This window comes from Saimiri boliviensis, chromosome 3 (genome assembly GCF_048565385.1).
Source record: "Saimiri boliviensis isolate mSaiBol1 chromosome 3, mSaiBol1.pri, whole genome shotgun sequence".
Taxonomy (NCBI): domain Eukaryota; kingdom Metazoa; phylum Chordata; class Mammalia; order Primates; family Cebidae; genus Saimiri; species Saimiri boliviensis.
Window position 1 is genome coordinate 178,798,931 of NC_133451.1, and position 16,120 is coordinate 178,815,050.

General features: G+C 36.4%; 1 protein-coding gene across 3 annotated transcripts in view; it reads left to right on the forward strand.

Annotated features, from left to right (window-relative positions):
• Positions 1-2,625, forward strand: part of LOC101050820 (DExD/H-box helicase 60) — a 258,453-nt gene extending 255,828 nt beyond the window's left edge. For all 3 annotated transcript variants that reach the window (XM_074397006.1, XM_039479162.2, XM_074396999.1), the window contains one exon: positions 1,896-2,625. In XM_074397006.1, coding sequence (XP_074253107.1) covers positions 1,896-1,995 — 100 coding nt within the window. In that variant the 3' untranslated portion in view covers positions 1,996-2,625. The remainder of the gene's footprint in view (positions 1-1,895) is intronic.
• Positions 2,626-16,120: the final 13,495 nt, after the last annotated feature.

The window sequence follows — 16,120 nt, forward strand, 5'->3', positions numbered from 1 at the left end:
CTGACTTACAGACCTTCCAAACACAGCCAGAGCTATGATGGCAGTTAAAGGAATGGCTAACTCTATTTGCATTCAAAGAAAGAGTCTCACATGAAGTAGTTTTTTGACTAAGCCCTTAATTATGGGGAAGAAGAAATAGTATTTTCAAAGTACAGCAATGAGAAGGAGGCTGATGTGTCAGGGAAAGACTCGAAACTCATTACATCGACATGGAGAATGTGGGGATTTGACAGAGATGGGGGAAGATGCCAGGTTGTTGTAAGAGACTTTAAATGGAATTTGGATCTATATCAGGAAAGTCTATATATTAACATTAAAAAGTTTGGCCTTCATCTTCTGAGCAATGTGTGGACAGTGCATAAGCATGAGGGTGGCCTGAGCATGCGGACTGTATATGTGGCAGAAATGTGTAGGTGCAAAGACTGCAACAGTCGTGCAGGTGAAAATGAGTGAAGGTCTGAATTGAGGGAATTGAAATATGCAGAAGCATGATCAGAAAAGTATTTACGAAGTAAAATTCAAGAAATTGGTAAAAAAAAAATTATGCAGTTAATAAAGGTGACCACAGTTCCTATTTTTGTTAAGGATGCATGGGAAACAAGGGTGAGAATGACATTTGAGGATGAGAATGAAAATTCATGAGTTAGAATTTATACCCCTCACATTACATCTGGGAGATACTAATCAGGAGGAAGTGTTCAGTAGTCACGAATGTAAGTCTGTAACTCAGAAGGAAATGTGGCGTAACTCAGACAGATCTGATCAATTTTTGTGGTAAGTTAGTGACGACACTAGAAAAAAACGGAAACTCTAGTGGAGACAAGGTAGATGCGAATAATAAAAGGCTGATAAGATGTCATATCATGATAGTTTTCAGCCCTTGATCAGCCCAGCTGTACTGCTCTTTTTGGATTTATTCTCTCCTTTTCTGTTACTTGTACGTTACTTTCTTAACGCTGCTGCAACAAATGACCACAAACATAGTGGTTTAAACCAACACAAATTTATTATTTTACAGTTCTGGAGGTCAGAAGTCCAAAATGTGTCTTAATGGGCTCAATCCAGCTGTCATCAGGGCTGCATTTCTTTCTAGAGACTCTTAAGGGACAATCTGCTTTTATTGCCTTTTCCAGCGTTCAGAGGTTGCTAGCATTCCTTGGCTTGTGGCTCCCTTTCATCTCCAAAGCCAGCAATGTTTGATAGACTCACACTGCATCCTTCTGACTCTTTCCTGCCTGACTCTTCCACTTACCTTTGAGATTACACTGAACCTGCCCAGATAATCCAGGATTATTTTCCCATCTCAAGGTCAGCTGATTAGCAACTTTAACTCATTTGATTCCATAATTCATTCCCCTTTGCCATGTAACTTAACCTATTCATCAGTTTCTGGGGAATATGATGTGCACGTCTTTGGAGGGCCATTATTCTGCTTACCGTATCTTGTTTTCCTTATCTTTTTACACATCTAGGTAAAGAAAGGAATATTTGTCTCATCATAGGTGTAGCTGCCTGTGGGTTTCAGTATACGGGGGACACAGTATCATAAATAACACAAAATGATTCCACAAGAGATACATAGAGAAAAGAAAAAGAATTTGTGTTGTTGCACTATTGAAGGAAGAAGGGATCAAGTTACGTGGAATTTGATAGCCTCTCAGACTCTCTTGGCAATAGTCATGGAGAAAAACTGCATGGGGATTGTCTTGTTATCTTTTAAAAAAATGTTACACAAGATTTTTTAGAAGAAATGTGTTTCTTATCATTATTCCTCATATTTTGCTAGCATAATTTCATCATCTAAAGGGATTTACTTACTTCTTCCTATCCAAGGAAAACCTTTCTTAAAATATTCAATTTCACTAAAATGGGTGCATTTTTTTCCTCATTTGCAGCGTTTCCTTGCGTGAGCTATGTGAAAATGAAGATGACAACGTTGTCTTAGCCTTTGAACAACTGAGTACAACTTTTTGGGAAAAGTTGAGCAATGTCTAAAACAAAGTCTATGCAAACCACTTAAAAATAATTCTGTAGTAGTTTTTCAGGTCATGCTTTTGATTCTCATGGTTCTTGCCAGAAATACATTATGATGAATTGGAAAGAAGAAGCACTTTGCAATCAGAGTTGCAATCAAACCTGCAATGTTCTATCATGAATACTCACAAATTGCTTAGTATACCTGAATCTTGGTTTCTGTTTATAACTGAGTAATAGTGCTTATGTCTCAGGCAGTTGGAGGATTGACTAAGAAAATGCAAGAATCTCCTATGTGACTGAATAACCATTTTTACTCTGTGAAGCCAAAGTAAATATTATAGTCTCATTATTTTTATCCCCAGCATCAATATTTATAAAATATTTGTTAAGCCTTGACAAAATGATTATAGTATCCTGAAGCTGAAATATATTCTCTCCAATTAACATAAATATGATTACATAAGTTAGCTATACTGTTATTGAGATAGTATTTTCTAGTAAACTTAAACTAGTTTTTAAACATATAAATAGGAGTTTTGGTATATATTTTGTGATGATTTAACAAAAATATAGTGAATGATTTGCTTTATTGTAATTGTATATAAGTGACTGGAGAACCACAAAGAAATAAAGTGGGTTTGATCTGTTTATCATTGGTCTTATTGTGTTAAATATATGCATCTATCAATCAATCCACTTGCACAATGTATTCATTATATATATTGTAATTTATATGTAATAATCTTGCCTCTTTACTGTTAGCCTCAGGTCACAGTTCTAGAATCTATTTTAGATTGTAAACTAAACATAAAACTTTTTATTCTCAGAGCAAAAAGTCTGCTGTCTCCTACCACCCAGATATCCTACTGAAAGATTATCTCTTGTATGCTAGTTTTTATAAATAGATTATCGTGGCGTGGAATAACACCTGTTGTTCATTTTGTCTGGAGATATAAAAATATTCTGATTTCTGACTAAACCATCATTTCATGTACCATATTATAGGTCTCATCCAAAAAGGATGAGTTCATGTCCTTTGCAGGGACATGGATGAAGCTGGAAACCATTATTCTCAGCAAACTATCACAGGAACAAAAAATCAAACACTGCATATTGTCACTCATGAGTGGGAGCTGAGCAATGAGAACACATGGGCACAGGGAGGGAAACATCACACACCAGGGGGGTTGGGGACAAGGGGAGAGATAGGAGTGGGTGGGGGGATAAGGGAGGGATAGCATTAAGAGAAATAACTAATGTAGATGGATGCAGCAAATCACCATGGCATGTGTATACCTATGTAACAAACCTGCACATTCTGAACATGTACCCCAGAACTTAAAAAGTATAATAATAAAAGAAAGAACTAAAGTGTTTTCTGCTGCCTGTTAATCTGTACTCAAAACAATGGTACACAATATTAATAGATTGTCATGATGGTTTCCCCTATTTTAGTTTCATGAGTCTGATTGAGACATGAAGATTTTTTTTTCCATATTACTGAGCCAATCTGACTTCTTAATTTTTAGGAGGAAAATGAGATTTTATTTATTTACTTTTTTTTTACAATCTAAAGTCTTCTAAAAAGAGGGTAGTTATACCTAACCACCTTGAAGTGGGTCCAATGGGCAGCTTTCTTTTTGTTTTTTAGCAAAAAAACAAAAAGACAAAAAAACAAAAAAAAAATCTTTTTCTTTTTTTTAACAAAAACCTGCAACAATTTATTAAGAATGAGTTTGTACAGAAACTCTAAAAGCATTTTATGTTTATTTGTGGCAATAAAATGTAATTTTTCTTTTTAAGAAACATGCAGAGGCCTTGGTGAGATTTGCTGGAGAATAGTTACAATGGCCACAGTTCCCTCCCATCCTTTTCCTGAGAGGGAAATATCATATTGTCATTGGGCCTTTACAAGGTGTCCTGCAATAGCCAATTATTAAAGTTATTTATTTTGAGACATTTGCAAATATATGTGGTTATAAGAAGTAATACACAAGAGATCCTGTATACCCTTTGCCAAGTTTTTCAAATGGTAACAGCTTGCATAATTATAGTGTAATATAATAGCAGAACCAGGAAAAACTTAACACTCAATGATCTATCGTTTAATAGTGCAGTTTTACATGCACTCATTTATGTGAATTTAGTGCCATGCAATTGTATTGCATGGATAGGTTTGTGTATACCATAGTCGAGATGCAGAAGAATTCCATCACCACAAGAATGCTTCTTCTTGCCCTTTTATAACCATCCCCACCTCCCTCTCACTCTCTTCCATATACCCCTCATCTAACACACTCCCTTTCTTCAACCTCTGGCAACCACTGGCTGTCCTCTATTTCTGTAATTTTATTATCTCAAGACTTATATAAATGGAGGCCAGGCGTGGTGGTGCATGCCTGTAACAGCACTTTGGGAGGCCAAGGTGGGCAGATCACCTGAGGTCAGTAGTTCGAGACCAGCCTGGCAAACATGGTGAAACCCCATCTGTACAATAAATATAAATAAATTAGCCTGGCATGGTGACTCATGAAGGTAATCTTAGCTACTCAGGAGGCTGAGGCAGGAGAATTGCTTGAATCCAGGATGTGGAGGTTGCAGTGAGCCAAGATCACACCACTGCACTCTAGCCTGGGTGACACAGGGAGACTCTGTCTCAAAACAGCAACAACAAAAACCTATGTAAATGGAATCAAATCATACAATGTGTAACCTTTTGAGATACGCCTTTCTCACTTAGCATAATTCCCTTGAGACCATCCAAGCCACTGCTTATATCAATAGTTTGTTTCCTCTTTATTAATGAACAGCGCCATGGTATAGATGTACCATGGTTTGTTCATCATTCAACCCATTGAAGGACATTTAGCTTGTTTCTAGTTTTAGGTTATGCTGCAAATATTTACATTCCTTCTGTTTGTTATTCTCTTATTTCTCCTTTCTTGTATTCCTGTGAATTCTCTGAACATTTTTAAGGCATCCATTTTGATTTAATTATATTGTTTTTTAGTATATCGCTATGTATAGTATTCTTAGTGGTTGCTCTAGGTGTCACAATGTACATGTCTTTGTTTTCTGTCACTATAACAGAATATTAGAATATGGATGATTTGTAAAGAACAGAAGTTTATTTGGCTCCTGGTTTTGGAAGCTGAAAAGTTCAAGGGTGTGGTGCTGGCATCTGGTGAGGGCCTTCTTGCTGCTTTATAATGCGGCAGAGAGCATCATACCATGAGAGGGCATGAGTGTGTCAGCTTGGGTCTCTTTTTCTCTCTCTCTCTCTTTTTTTTTTTGAGACAGAGTCTCACTCTGTTATCCAGGCTGGAGAGCAGTGGTGTGATCTCAATTCATTGCAGCCTCTGCCTTCCAAGTTCAAGTGATTCTTATGCCTCAGCCTCCTGAGTAGCTGGGATTACAGGTGCATGTCACTACATCTGGCTAATTTTTGTATTTTCAGGAGAGACAGGGTTTTGCCATGTTGGCCAGACTTGAACCCGTGACCTCAGGTAATCCACCCTCCTTGGCCTCTCAAAGTGCTGGAACTATCTTTTTATCTTCTTATGGTCACCAGTCCTGCCATAGGGATCTCACTCAGATATTTTAACCTGATCCTAATTATCTCCCAAAGGCCTTATCTCCAAATATCATCAACATATGAATCTGGGAACTAAGTTTCCAAAACATGAAATTTGGGGGACACATGGAAATTGCACCAATGCATATGTAACTTATCACAGTATACTGGTATCAAAGTTTGTATCACCTTATTTTTATTTAGTTTTTTTTTTTTTTTACCCTCCACACATTTATTTTGAGACATTTGCAGATATATGTGGTTATAAGAAAATCTTAAAAATTTCCTCCATATGCATTGAGCACCACATTAGATGATGTTAAAAATTCTGCTTCACCTATCAAATATGACTTAAAAAGCTCATGGGAAGAATATTCTATTATATTTAACCCTATTTCTTTTCTCTTTTGGTTTTCTTCTTTCCTTTCTGAAGTCCCACGCTCTCTTTTGTATTTGTTTTCTTTCTGTTGGGAGAACTTCCTTTACCCACTCATTAAGAATAGGTATGCTTTGGAGCTCAGAGTGGTTGGAGCTCAGAACAGAAGGAGCTAGCAGATTGTTGCTTCCAGTAAGATGTAGTTCCAAGCAGATGGTACTCAGAGCAAGCTGGAGCTCTAAGCAGATGGTGCTCAGAGTAAGATGCACCTAAGATTGATCAGAACTCCAAGAAAGATAATGCTCTGTGCAGATGGTGCTTAGAGCAAGATAGAGCTCAAAGTGACTGGAGCTCTGAGCAAGATGAAAACGTACTCAAGTACTCAGTCCCTGTTCTTGTCAATATCCATTTGTGATCCTGCTTGTATCTCCCTGTGCAATAAAGACCCACTTTATCATTTTTATATCACAAACAGTTGAAGTTCTTACTAGATTGAGTGCATATGAAGGAAAGTTGTGTCTTACCAACACAATTGATTAAAACTGTATTAGCTCTTAGGTATTTATGTGAGTGCACCAATCTGAAACAAAACTTCATTTCCCAGTAATAAATAGACTGGTTGTACTATTATAAATACCACACCTATTATAAATAATGTTTGTACTACCATCTTTGTGACTCTGAAGTTAACAGCAAGCCTTTATCATAGCTGATGCAGTTGAACAGTATAATAAAAACCAGAAAATGTAGACTCTTTTAATTGCAGTGATTGGCTCTGTTGATACAGCTCTACATGGATGTTTAATTCTCTGAGAAAGAATCATACCTGGCTGATTTTATGCAGGTTGGGTGTACAGGTCAATAAAATTGAGGCTGAAATATTAGTTTGGTGCAAAAGTAATTGCAGTTTTTGCACATAAATATATAACATAATTTTATGTCATATTACAGTCACTGACAAAATAGGATAAGGATCAGATAATTATATAAAAGCTGTTAGGGAAGGGGAGGAAAAAAAAACACACATGGGTTCAAAGAAAGAAATTTTTAGGGAGGCCAGATGCAGTGGTTCATGCCCATAATCCCAGAACTAAGGGAAGCTAAAGCAGGTGGATTGCTTGAGCGCAGGAGTTCAAAATTAGCCTTAGAAACACAGCAAGACTCCATCTCTACCAAAAATGCAAAAATAGGTGTAGTGGCACATGCCTGTGGTCCCAGCTACTCTGGAAGCTGAGGTAGGAGGATCACTGGAGCCTGGGATGTCGAGGCTGCAGTGAGCAATGATTGTGCCACTGCACTCCAGCATGGGTGACAGAGTGACACTCTGTCTCAAAAAATTAAAAAAAAAATCAGGCAGAGAACCAGCAGTGCAAAGGCCCTGATAGGAGAATAAAACTGTGTTTAAGATACATCGAGAGGTGTAGTGTGACTGTGGAAGTAAACAAGGAAAGTGGTAAGAGATCAGAGTGGAATTGAAGGAGGGGGCTTGTAGGCTATAGATTTGAAGAATCCACTGGAACATTTTGGTCAAGACATGTCAAGACATGCTATGATTTGCATGTACAAGTGATGTTCTTTTACCTTGTGAGAAACAGACTGGAGGAGGCAAGGAAGGAAGGAGGCTGCTATGACAGTCATGATGACACAAGTATGTGCCTTGTATTAAATTAGCTATGGTAGAAAAGCAGAGAATGTGTAAACTCAAGTAGGACTTACGTTGTTGATCAATTACATAAGCAATATGACATAAAAAAATGAAGGATGAGCTAGGATTTTGCTTATCAATAGCAGGTTATAAATTGGGCAGTGCGTCTTTCTTGTAGGGTCTTAAAAAATTAATTTAACATGGCTGTAGACAGTACACTTGTGGAGGCAGAGGAAATGAAAAGAATTATTATCCTCACAGGTTCTAGAGGGGGAGGAATGGCCAGCATTCAGGCTCAACTAAGTAGGTGGGAAATGGAGAGAGAGAGGAACCCTGGGCAAACGTCTTTTGCTGGGAGAAAGTCTTGATGTGTGTGTGATGGAGTATATGTTGTTTTTATTAGGGATCAGGGATGAGGGATTTCATTGGTATGTTTGAATGTCAGTAGGTGACAGTTGGGAGGAAAAGAAGTACACGTGGATGCCTGGGCAGGGTGTTCAAGCCTGTTTGCAGCAATTTTGAAGCATTTGGAAAATATGAAGTTTTTAAAAATATACCATACAGATAGGAATGTTAGCATACATCTATTAGCACATATTCATGTTGCTTTCTAGCATGTGACTCTTACGGCCCCCATTATGTTTCCACCTTGGCTTATTCAGTTACATTGTCCATCCAGCCATTCCCCTGTCTAGCAAAGAAAGATCCTCTATTAGAACCTCCAGAAAGAAACACTGTCCTGCCAGCCACTTAATTCTAGCACTGTGAAAGCCATTTTAGATGTCTGACTTTGATAACAGTGATATTACCACTAATTTTACAGTAACTTATTAATAGAAGCAATAGAAAATTTATTATAGTCACAAGGCTAACATTTTTATTTCCATTCATCTATTACCTCTGTCATTTTCCAATTCACTCATGCCATGTAAGAATAAAAAGTGTATTTCATATTGTATATTATTAACTTCCTAAAATACCACCATTACTTATATTTATAGTTTGGGGGATAAATTGCAGAGTGAAATACAAAAGCAAGGAAATATCCCGTGATATAAAGGAGTTGTGGTTATCTTACAGTGCTAGAAAAGGGGAATTTCAGGGAAGAGATTTAGAATACATCTCAATCTGGGCTCCAAGTATATTCATTTCCTTACCCATTATTTTATTCATTGATTTTAAATGTATATTCTTTTTTTGCATATATAACACAATATTTATGTATTGTCTGTTCTCACACTACTCTAAAGAACTACCAGAGACTGGGTAATTTATTAAGAAAAAGTGATTAAGATTCAAATTTACTCAGGCTGTACAGGAAGTATGGCTGAGGAGGCCTCAGAAAACTTAATATCACCATGGAAGGGTGAAGGGGAGCAAGCACATATTCACATGGAGGCAAGAAAGAGAGAGGGCAAAGGGGGAAGTACTACACACTTTTAAACAATCAGATCTTGTGAGAACTCACTCACTATTATGAGAACAGAAACGGAGAAATCTGCCCCTGATCCAATCATCTCCCACCAGGTCCCTCTCTTAACATTGAGAATTACAAGTCTTGAGATTTGGGTGGGGAAACAGAGCTAAACCATATTATTCTGCCCCTGTTTCCTTTCAAATCTCATGTTCTCACATTTCAAAACATAATTATGCCTTTCCAATAATCCAACAAAGTCTTAATTCATTCCAGCATTAGCTCAAGTCCAAGTCCAAAGTCTCATCTGAGACAAACAAGTCCCTTCTATCTGTGAGCCTGTAATAAAAAACAAGTTAGCTGCTTCCTAGATACAATGGGGATAGAGGCATTGGGTAAATGCTTCCATTCCAAAAGGGAGAAATTGGTCATAATGATGAGGCTACAGGGCATGTTTGAAACCTAACAGGGCAGTCATTAAATCTTAAAGCTCCAAAATAGTCTCCTTTGACTCTATTTCTCACCTTCAGGACACGCTGATGTAAGAGATGGGCTCCCAAGTCCTTGTGCAGCTCTGCTTCTGTGGCCCATAATGGTACAGCCCCTACAGCTGCTTTCACAGCCTGGTGTTGAGTGTCTGCAGCTTTTCCAGGCACACAAGTTGTTGTTGGATCCACCATTTTGGGATCTGGAAGATGGTAGCCCTTTTTTTTCTCAGCACCATTAGTCAGTGCCCCAGTGAAGACTCTCTGTGGGGCTCCAACCCCACATTTCCCCTCTGCACTGCTCTAGTAGAGGTTCTCCATACAGGCTCCACCTCTGCAGCAGACTTCTGCCTAGACATCTAGGCATTTCTATACATCCTCTGAAATATAGGCTTGTGGCTTGCACCCTCAGAAGCAATGGTCCAAGCTGTACCTTGACCCCTTTTAGCCACTGCTGGAGCTGGAGTGGCTGAGATATAGGGACCATATATACATATATTTGTAAATACACACACACACACACACACACACACACACACACACACACACACACTTCTTGCAATGACCCCTGGCAATACTCCCTCATGTCTAGGTTTTTTTCTATGCCTTATATCCTTTTACAAGAGGATGGTTTTGTCACATATAGCATTTGGCATTTGGATTTGCAGTGTGTGTATGTTTTTTTTTTTCCCCAGTGCTTTGGATATATCAACCAACTTTTTTCTAATCCTTAAGATTTCTGCTGAGCAATCTCATAATATTCTTATGGAGAGTGTCCTTGTATGTGATGAGTTGTTTTTATCTTACTGCTTTCAAAATATTCTGTTTTTATTGACTTTTGTCCATTTATTTATTATATGTCTTGCTACATCACTTTATATTCTATCCAATTGGGGCCTTTGAGTTTCTTGAATATGGATTCCTATTTCCTTTTTCAGATTTGGGAGTATGTTATCTACTTCTTCTTTCAGTAAGCTTTTTGCTCCTTGTTCTTTCTCCTCTCCTTCTGAAGTTCCCATAATGTATTAATTGGTTCACTTGGTGGTGCTCCATAATTCCCATGGGCATTTTTTCCCTCTTTTAAATTCTTTCTTTCTTTTTGTCCCTCTGACAGGACAACTCAAACGAACTTTCTATGAGTTTGATCATTATTTCTTCTGCTTGACACTGCTGCTGAAGGTCTCTATTCCATTTTTCAATGCAATCATTGTATTTATCATCTCTAGAATTTCTGCCTAGTTCTATTTTATGGCTTCTGTCTTTTGGTTGAACTCATAATATATTCATGTATTAATTTTCTGATTTCATTTAGTTCTCTACATGTGTTCTCTTGTCACTTACTGACCTTAAAGATGATTAACTTGAATTCTTTGTCAGATATACATAGACTTCAATTTTTTCTAGGGCTTGTTACTGAAACTTTTTAAAATTTAAAATTCTATTGATGATATCATATTTCTCTGACTCTTTGTGATTCTTGTATACTCACACTGGTGTCTGTGCATTTGAAAAAACATTCACCTCTTCTAGTTTTTATCTTCTGGCTTTGATGAGAAAATTCCTTCACCAATCAGCTCAGACTGAGATTCTGAATGAACCAACTAGTAGAGTCCACTAGTGGGATGACTCACTGATTCTGGGGAGTGTCCTGCTGCTGGAGTCCACAGACAGCTTGATGCCAAGTTCTGTGGTCATGTGGGCATTAGAATGTTTTGTATTTTCTGTTAAGTATGGGTCCAAGTATACATTTAAAGTATACTTAAATTATAAGCTGATAAGCAGAGAATTGAGGTAATTAAGACCTAGTAAATATCCTCTAATATGGGCAATTGTGTTTTGGGCTTAAATTACCTAACTAATCTCCAACTCAAAAAATAAAGAAGCACTACTCAATACATTTACAGATTGTCTTCATTTTTTAACTTCAGACATTTAAATTCATATTCAAATACTAGAATTAAAATAATACTTTTATGGCAAGGTGAAATAAAGGAAATAGAGAGAAACCTTAAGAAGTATCATGAAGTTTCTTCTGACTATACTTATGCCAATTGTACACTTGTAGATAATCACATAAAAGCAAAGAAAAGGTGATACATTTGTGTGTATATATTAGTTTGCTAAGGCTTCTGTAACAATGTACCATAGGGTAGGCCATTGCAACAACATAAATTTATTTATTTTTTTAACAGTTTTGGAAGCTAGAAGTCTGAGATCGAGGTGTTAGTAGGGCTGGTGTTTGGGGGAAGTCATAAGAGAAGGATCTGTTCTAGATCTCTCTCTTGGCTTATAGACAAACATCTCCCTATATCTTCACATCATTTTTTATCTTATGTCCAAGTGTCTGCCAAATGTCTACTTCTTATAAGAACAATAGTCATATTAAGTAAAAGCCCACTTCAATGTCCTTATTTTAACTTAATTACCCTTAAAGACCCTATCTCGAAATATGATCACATTTTGAGGCACTGGGGGATAATACTTCAAATATAAATTTACAAGGACACAATTCAGCCTATTACAGTATGTGTGTGTCTCTATACAGTGCTGTACAGTTTATAAGACACACAATATATGTAATCTAAATGAATCTTTTTTTTTTTTCTTTTTGAGATGGAGTCTTGCTCTGTCACCAAGGCTGGAATGCAGTGACACAATCTCGGCTCACTGCAATCTTTGCCTCATGGGTTCAAGACAGTCTTTTGCTTCAGTCTCCCGAGTAGCTGGGACTACAGATGCGTGCAACCACACCTGGCTAATTTTTTGTATTTTAGTGGAGAAGGGGTTTTACCATGTTGGCCAGAATGGTCTTGATCTCCTGACCTTGTTATCTGCCCGCCTTAGCCTCCCAAAGTGCTGGGATTGCAGGCATGAGCCACTCTCTGCGCCTGGCCATGTATAATCTTTTTAATATGCTGTTGCACTCAGTTTGCTGGTATTTTGTTGAGGGCTTTTTGCACCTATATTCATAAACATTATTGTTCTATAGTTTTCTCGTGATGTCTTAGTCTGGCTTTGATATCAGGGCAATATTAGCCTCAGAATGAGTTTGGAAGTACTCTTTCTCTTTTGATTTTTGATAGAGTAGAATTCAATAATGAATTCAACTGGTTTTTAATAATTGATTCAATCTTTTTGTTTATTATTACATATTCAATCTTTTTGTGTATTATTTTTGTTTACATATTGGTTTCATTAGATTTCCCATTTCTGTGGAATAAGTTTTGGTAATTTGTATGGTTCTAGGGTGTTCATTTCATCCAGATTATATAATTTTTCTTTGGTAAGCAATTGTTTATAGTATTCTTTCATAATCCTCCTTTTTATTTTGATAGCATCAATAATACTTTTTTCATTGATCTCTGAATTTAGTTATTCATATCCTCTCTCTTTTTTTGTACAGTTGCCTAAAGGTTTGTCAATTTTGTTAATCAAAGATCCAACAGATACTTTCTATTGTTTCACAGATAGTTTCTATTGCATTTTATTCTGTATTTTATACTTTATACTATAAAACTTTCTCTTTCCTTTCTTCTACTACCTTAGTTTTTAGTTCACTCTACTTTTTCTAGTTCTCTAAGGTAAAAAGTTAGGCTTTTTATTTTAAACCTTTTATTCTTCTCTATGTTGGCATTAATTGGTATAAATTTCCTTCTGAGTACTGCTTTCTCAGCATATCATAAGTTTTGGTATGTCATCCTTTAATTTTCATTTGTTTCTAATTTCCCTTCTGATTTTTTCTTTTACCCATTATTTCTATGGTATTTAGTCTCCCTATATTTGTCAGTTTTCCAATTGTTCTTTGAATATTGATTTCCAGATTTATTGCATTGTGGTCTGAGAAGATATTTCATAAGATTTAACTATGTTTAAGTATATTAAAACTATTTTGTGGCCTAAATTATGGTCTATTATTGAGAATATTTAATATAGACCTGTGAAGAATATGTATTCTGCTGTTGTTGGGTGAAGTCTTCTAAATTAGTCTCTTAAATCTAGTTATGGTGTTTACGTTATTTATCACTTGTTGATCTTGATCTTCTCTCTAGATATTATATCCATTATTGGAGGTGAGATATTGAAGTCTTCAATTAATATTTTTGAATGGTCAATTTTAATTTTTTCCTTTAGTTCTGTCAGTGTTTGCCTTATATATTTGGGGGCTCTGTTATTTGGAACCTGTATCTTTATAGTTGTGATAACTTCTAGACAAATTAACTCTTTTCTCAATACATAAAGCTTTCTTTGTAACAGATTTTTTGTAGTTCTTTAATATTTTTATTCATTATATGTTGAAATTATAGTATCCTGATATAGTGAGTTTTATATAAAATACTTATTAGAATTAAGTTCAACTGTTTCTGTTTTCTTTCTTTAAAATTGTATTTATTTATTTTCTTTAAATTTTATTTTAGATTTAGGAAGTACATATGCAGATTTGTTATTTTAGTATATTGTGTAATGCTGAAGTTTGGGGTACAGATAATCCCATCACTCAGGTATTAAGCATAGTACTCAATGGCTAGTTGTTCAACTCTTCCCTTCCTCCTAACTTTCACATTGAGTAGTTCCTAGTTTCTAGTGTTTTCATCTTTATATTCATGTATACCCATTGTTTAGCTCTCTTTGATAAGTGAGAATATGTGGAACTTGATTTTCTGTTCTTCTGTTAATTCATATCTTGCTGCAAATAACATGATTTTGTTGTTTCCTATTGCTGCATAGCATTCCATAGTGTGTATGCACAACATAATCTTTATTCAATCCACTGTTCATATGTGCCTGGATTGATGCTATGTCTTTGCTATTGTGAATAGAGCTGCAATGAACATGTGAGTGCATGTGTCTTTTTGGTAAAACAATGTATTTTTCTGTGAATATATACTCAGTAATGAGATTGCTAGGTTGAATAGCAGCTCCGTTTTTAGTTTCTTGAGAAACTAAAAAAGGACATGAACTGCAAAGGACATGAACTCATCCTTTTTTATGGCTGCAAAGTATTCCGTGGTGTATACGTGCCACAAACTGCTTTGCACAGTGGCTGAACTAATTTACAATCCCATAAGCAGTGTATAAGCATTCCCTTTTCTCTGTAGCCTCACCAGTAACTGGCATTATTTGACTTTTCATAATAGCCATTCTGACTGGTATGAAATGGTACTTCATTGTGCTTTTGATTTGCATTTTCAGATGATTAAAAATATATGGAACTTTATTTGAGAAATTTGATGGCCACTTGTATGTCTTCCTTTGAGAAGTATTTGTTTGTGCCTTTTGCCCATTTTTTATAGGGTTATTTGTTTTTAGCTTGTTCAATTAAGTTCCTAATGAGTTCTGGATATAAGACTTTTGTTGGATACGTAGTTTGAGAATATCTTCTGCCGTTCTATGACTTATCTATTTCCTCTACTGATCGTTTCTTTTCTTTCCTTCTTTTTTTTTTTTAATTGTACTTTAGGTTCTGGGGTACATGTGCAGATTATGCAGGATTGTTGCATAGGTACACACATGGCAAGGTGGTTTGCTGCCTCCATCCCCCCATCACCTATATCTGGCATCTCTCCCGATGTTCTCTCTCCCCAACCTTCCCACCCCCACTGTCCCTCCCTTAGCCCTCCAAAATGGACCCCAGTGTGTAGTGCTCCCCTCCCTGTGTCCATGTGTTCTCATTGTTCAACACCCACCTATGAGTGAGCACATGCGGTGTTTGATTTTCTGTCCTTGTGTCAGTTTGCTGAGAATGATGGTTTCCAGGTTCATCCATGTCCCCACAAAGGACATGAACTCATCATTTTTTATGGCTGTGTATCTGCTGATCGTTTCTTCTGCTGTTCAGAACCTCTTTGGTTTAGGTTCTACTTGTCGATTTTTGTTTTGGTTTCAATTACCTTTCAGAATTATGTCATAAATTATCTCCTGAGTCTGATGTTCAGAATAGTGTTTCCTAGGTTTTCTTCTATGAGCCTTATAATTTGAGGTCTTACACTAAAATTTTTAATCCCTGTTGAGTTACTTTCTGTATATGGTGAAAGGTAAGGGTCCAGTTTCATTCTTCTGCATAAGGCTAGGTAGCTATCCCAGTATTATTTATTAAATAGGGAATCCTTTCCCTACAGTCTATTTTTGTCAACTTTGTTGAAGATTGAACAGCTGTAGGTGTGGCTTTATTTCTGGGTTCTCTATTATGTTCCATTGGCATATGTGTCTTTTTCAAATTTTTTTTTAACCAGGATTTGGTTCCTGTAGTCTTATAGTATAGTTTAAATTTGAGTAATGTGATGCCTCTGGCTTTGCTGTTTTTACTTAGGATTCCTTTGGCCATTTTGGCTCTTATTTTTGTTTCCATATGAATATTATAATAGTTTTTTTTCCTCATTCTGTAAGAAATGCCATTGAAAATGAATCTTTATTGAATCTGTAGATTGCTTTAGGCAGCAAGTCCATTTTAACATATAGATTCTTCTAATCCATGAACATAGAATGTTTTTCCATCTGCTTGTGTCATCTATGATCTCTTTTTTTTTTATTATTATACTTTAAATTCTGGGGTACTTGTGCAAAATGTGCAAGTCTGTTACATAGGTATACATGTGCCATGGTGGTTTGCTGCATCCATCCCCTCATCTTTCCCCCAATCCCTGCTATTCCT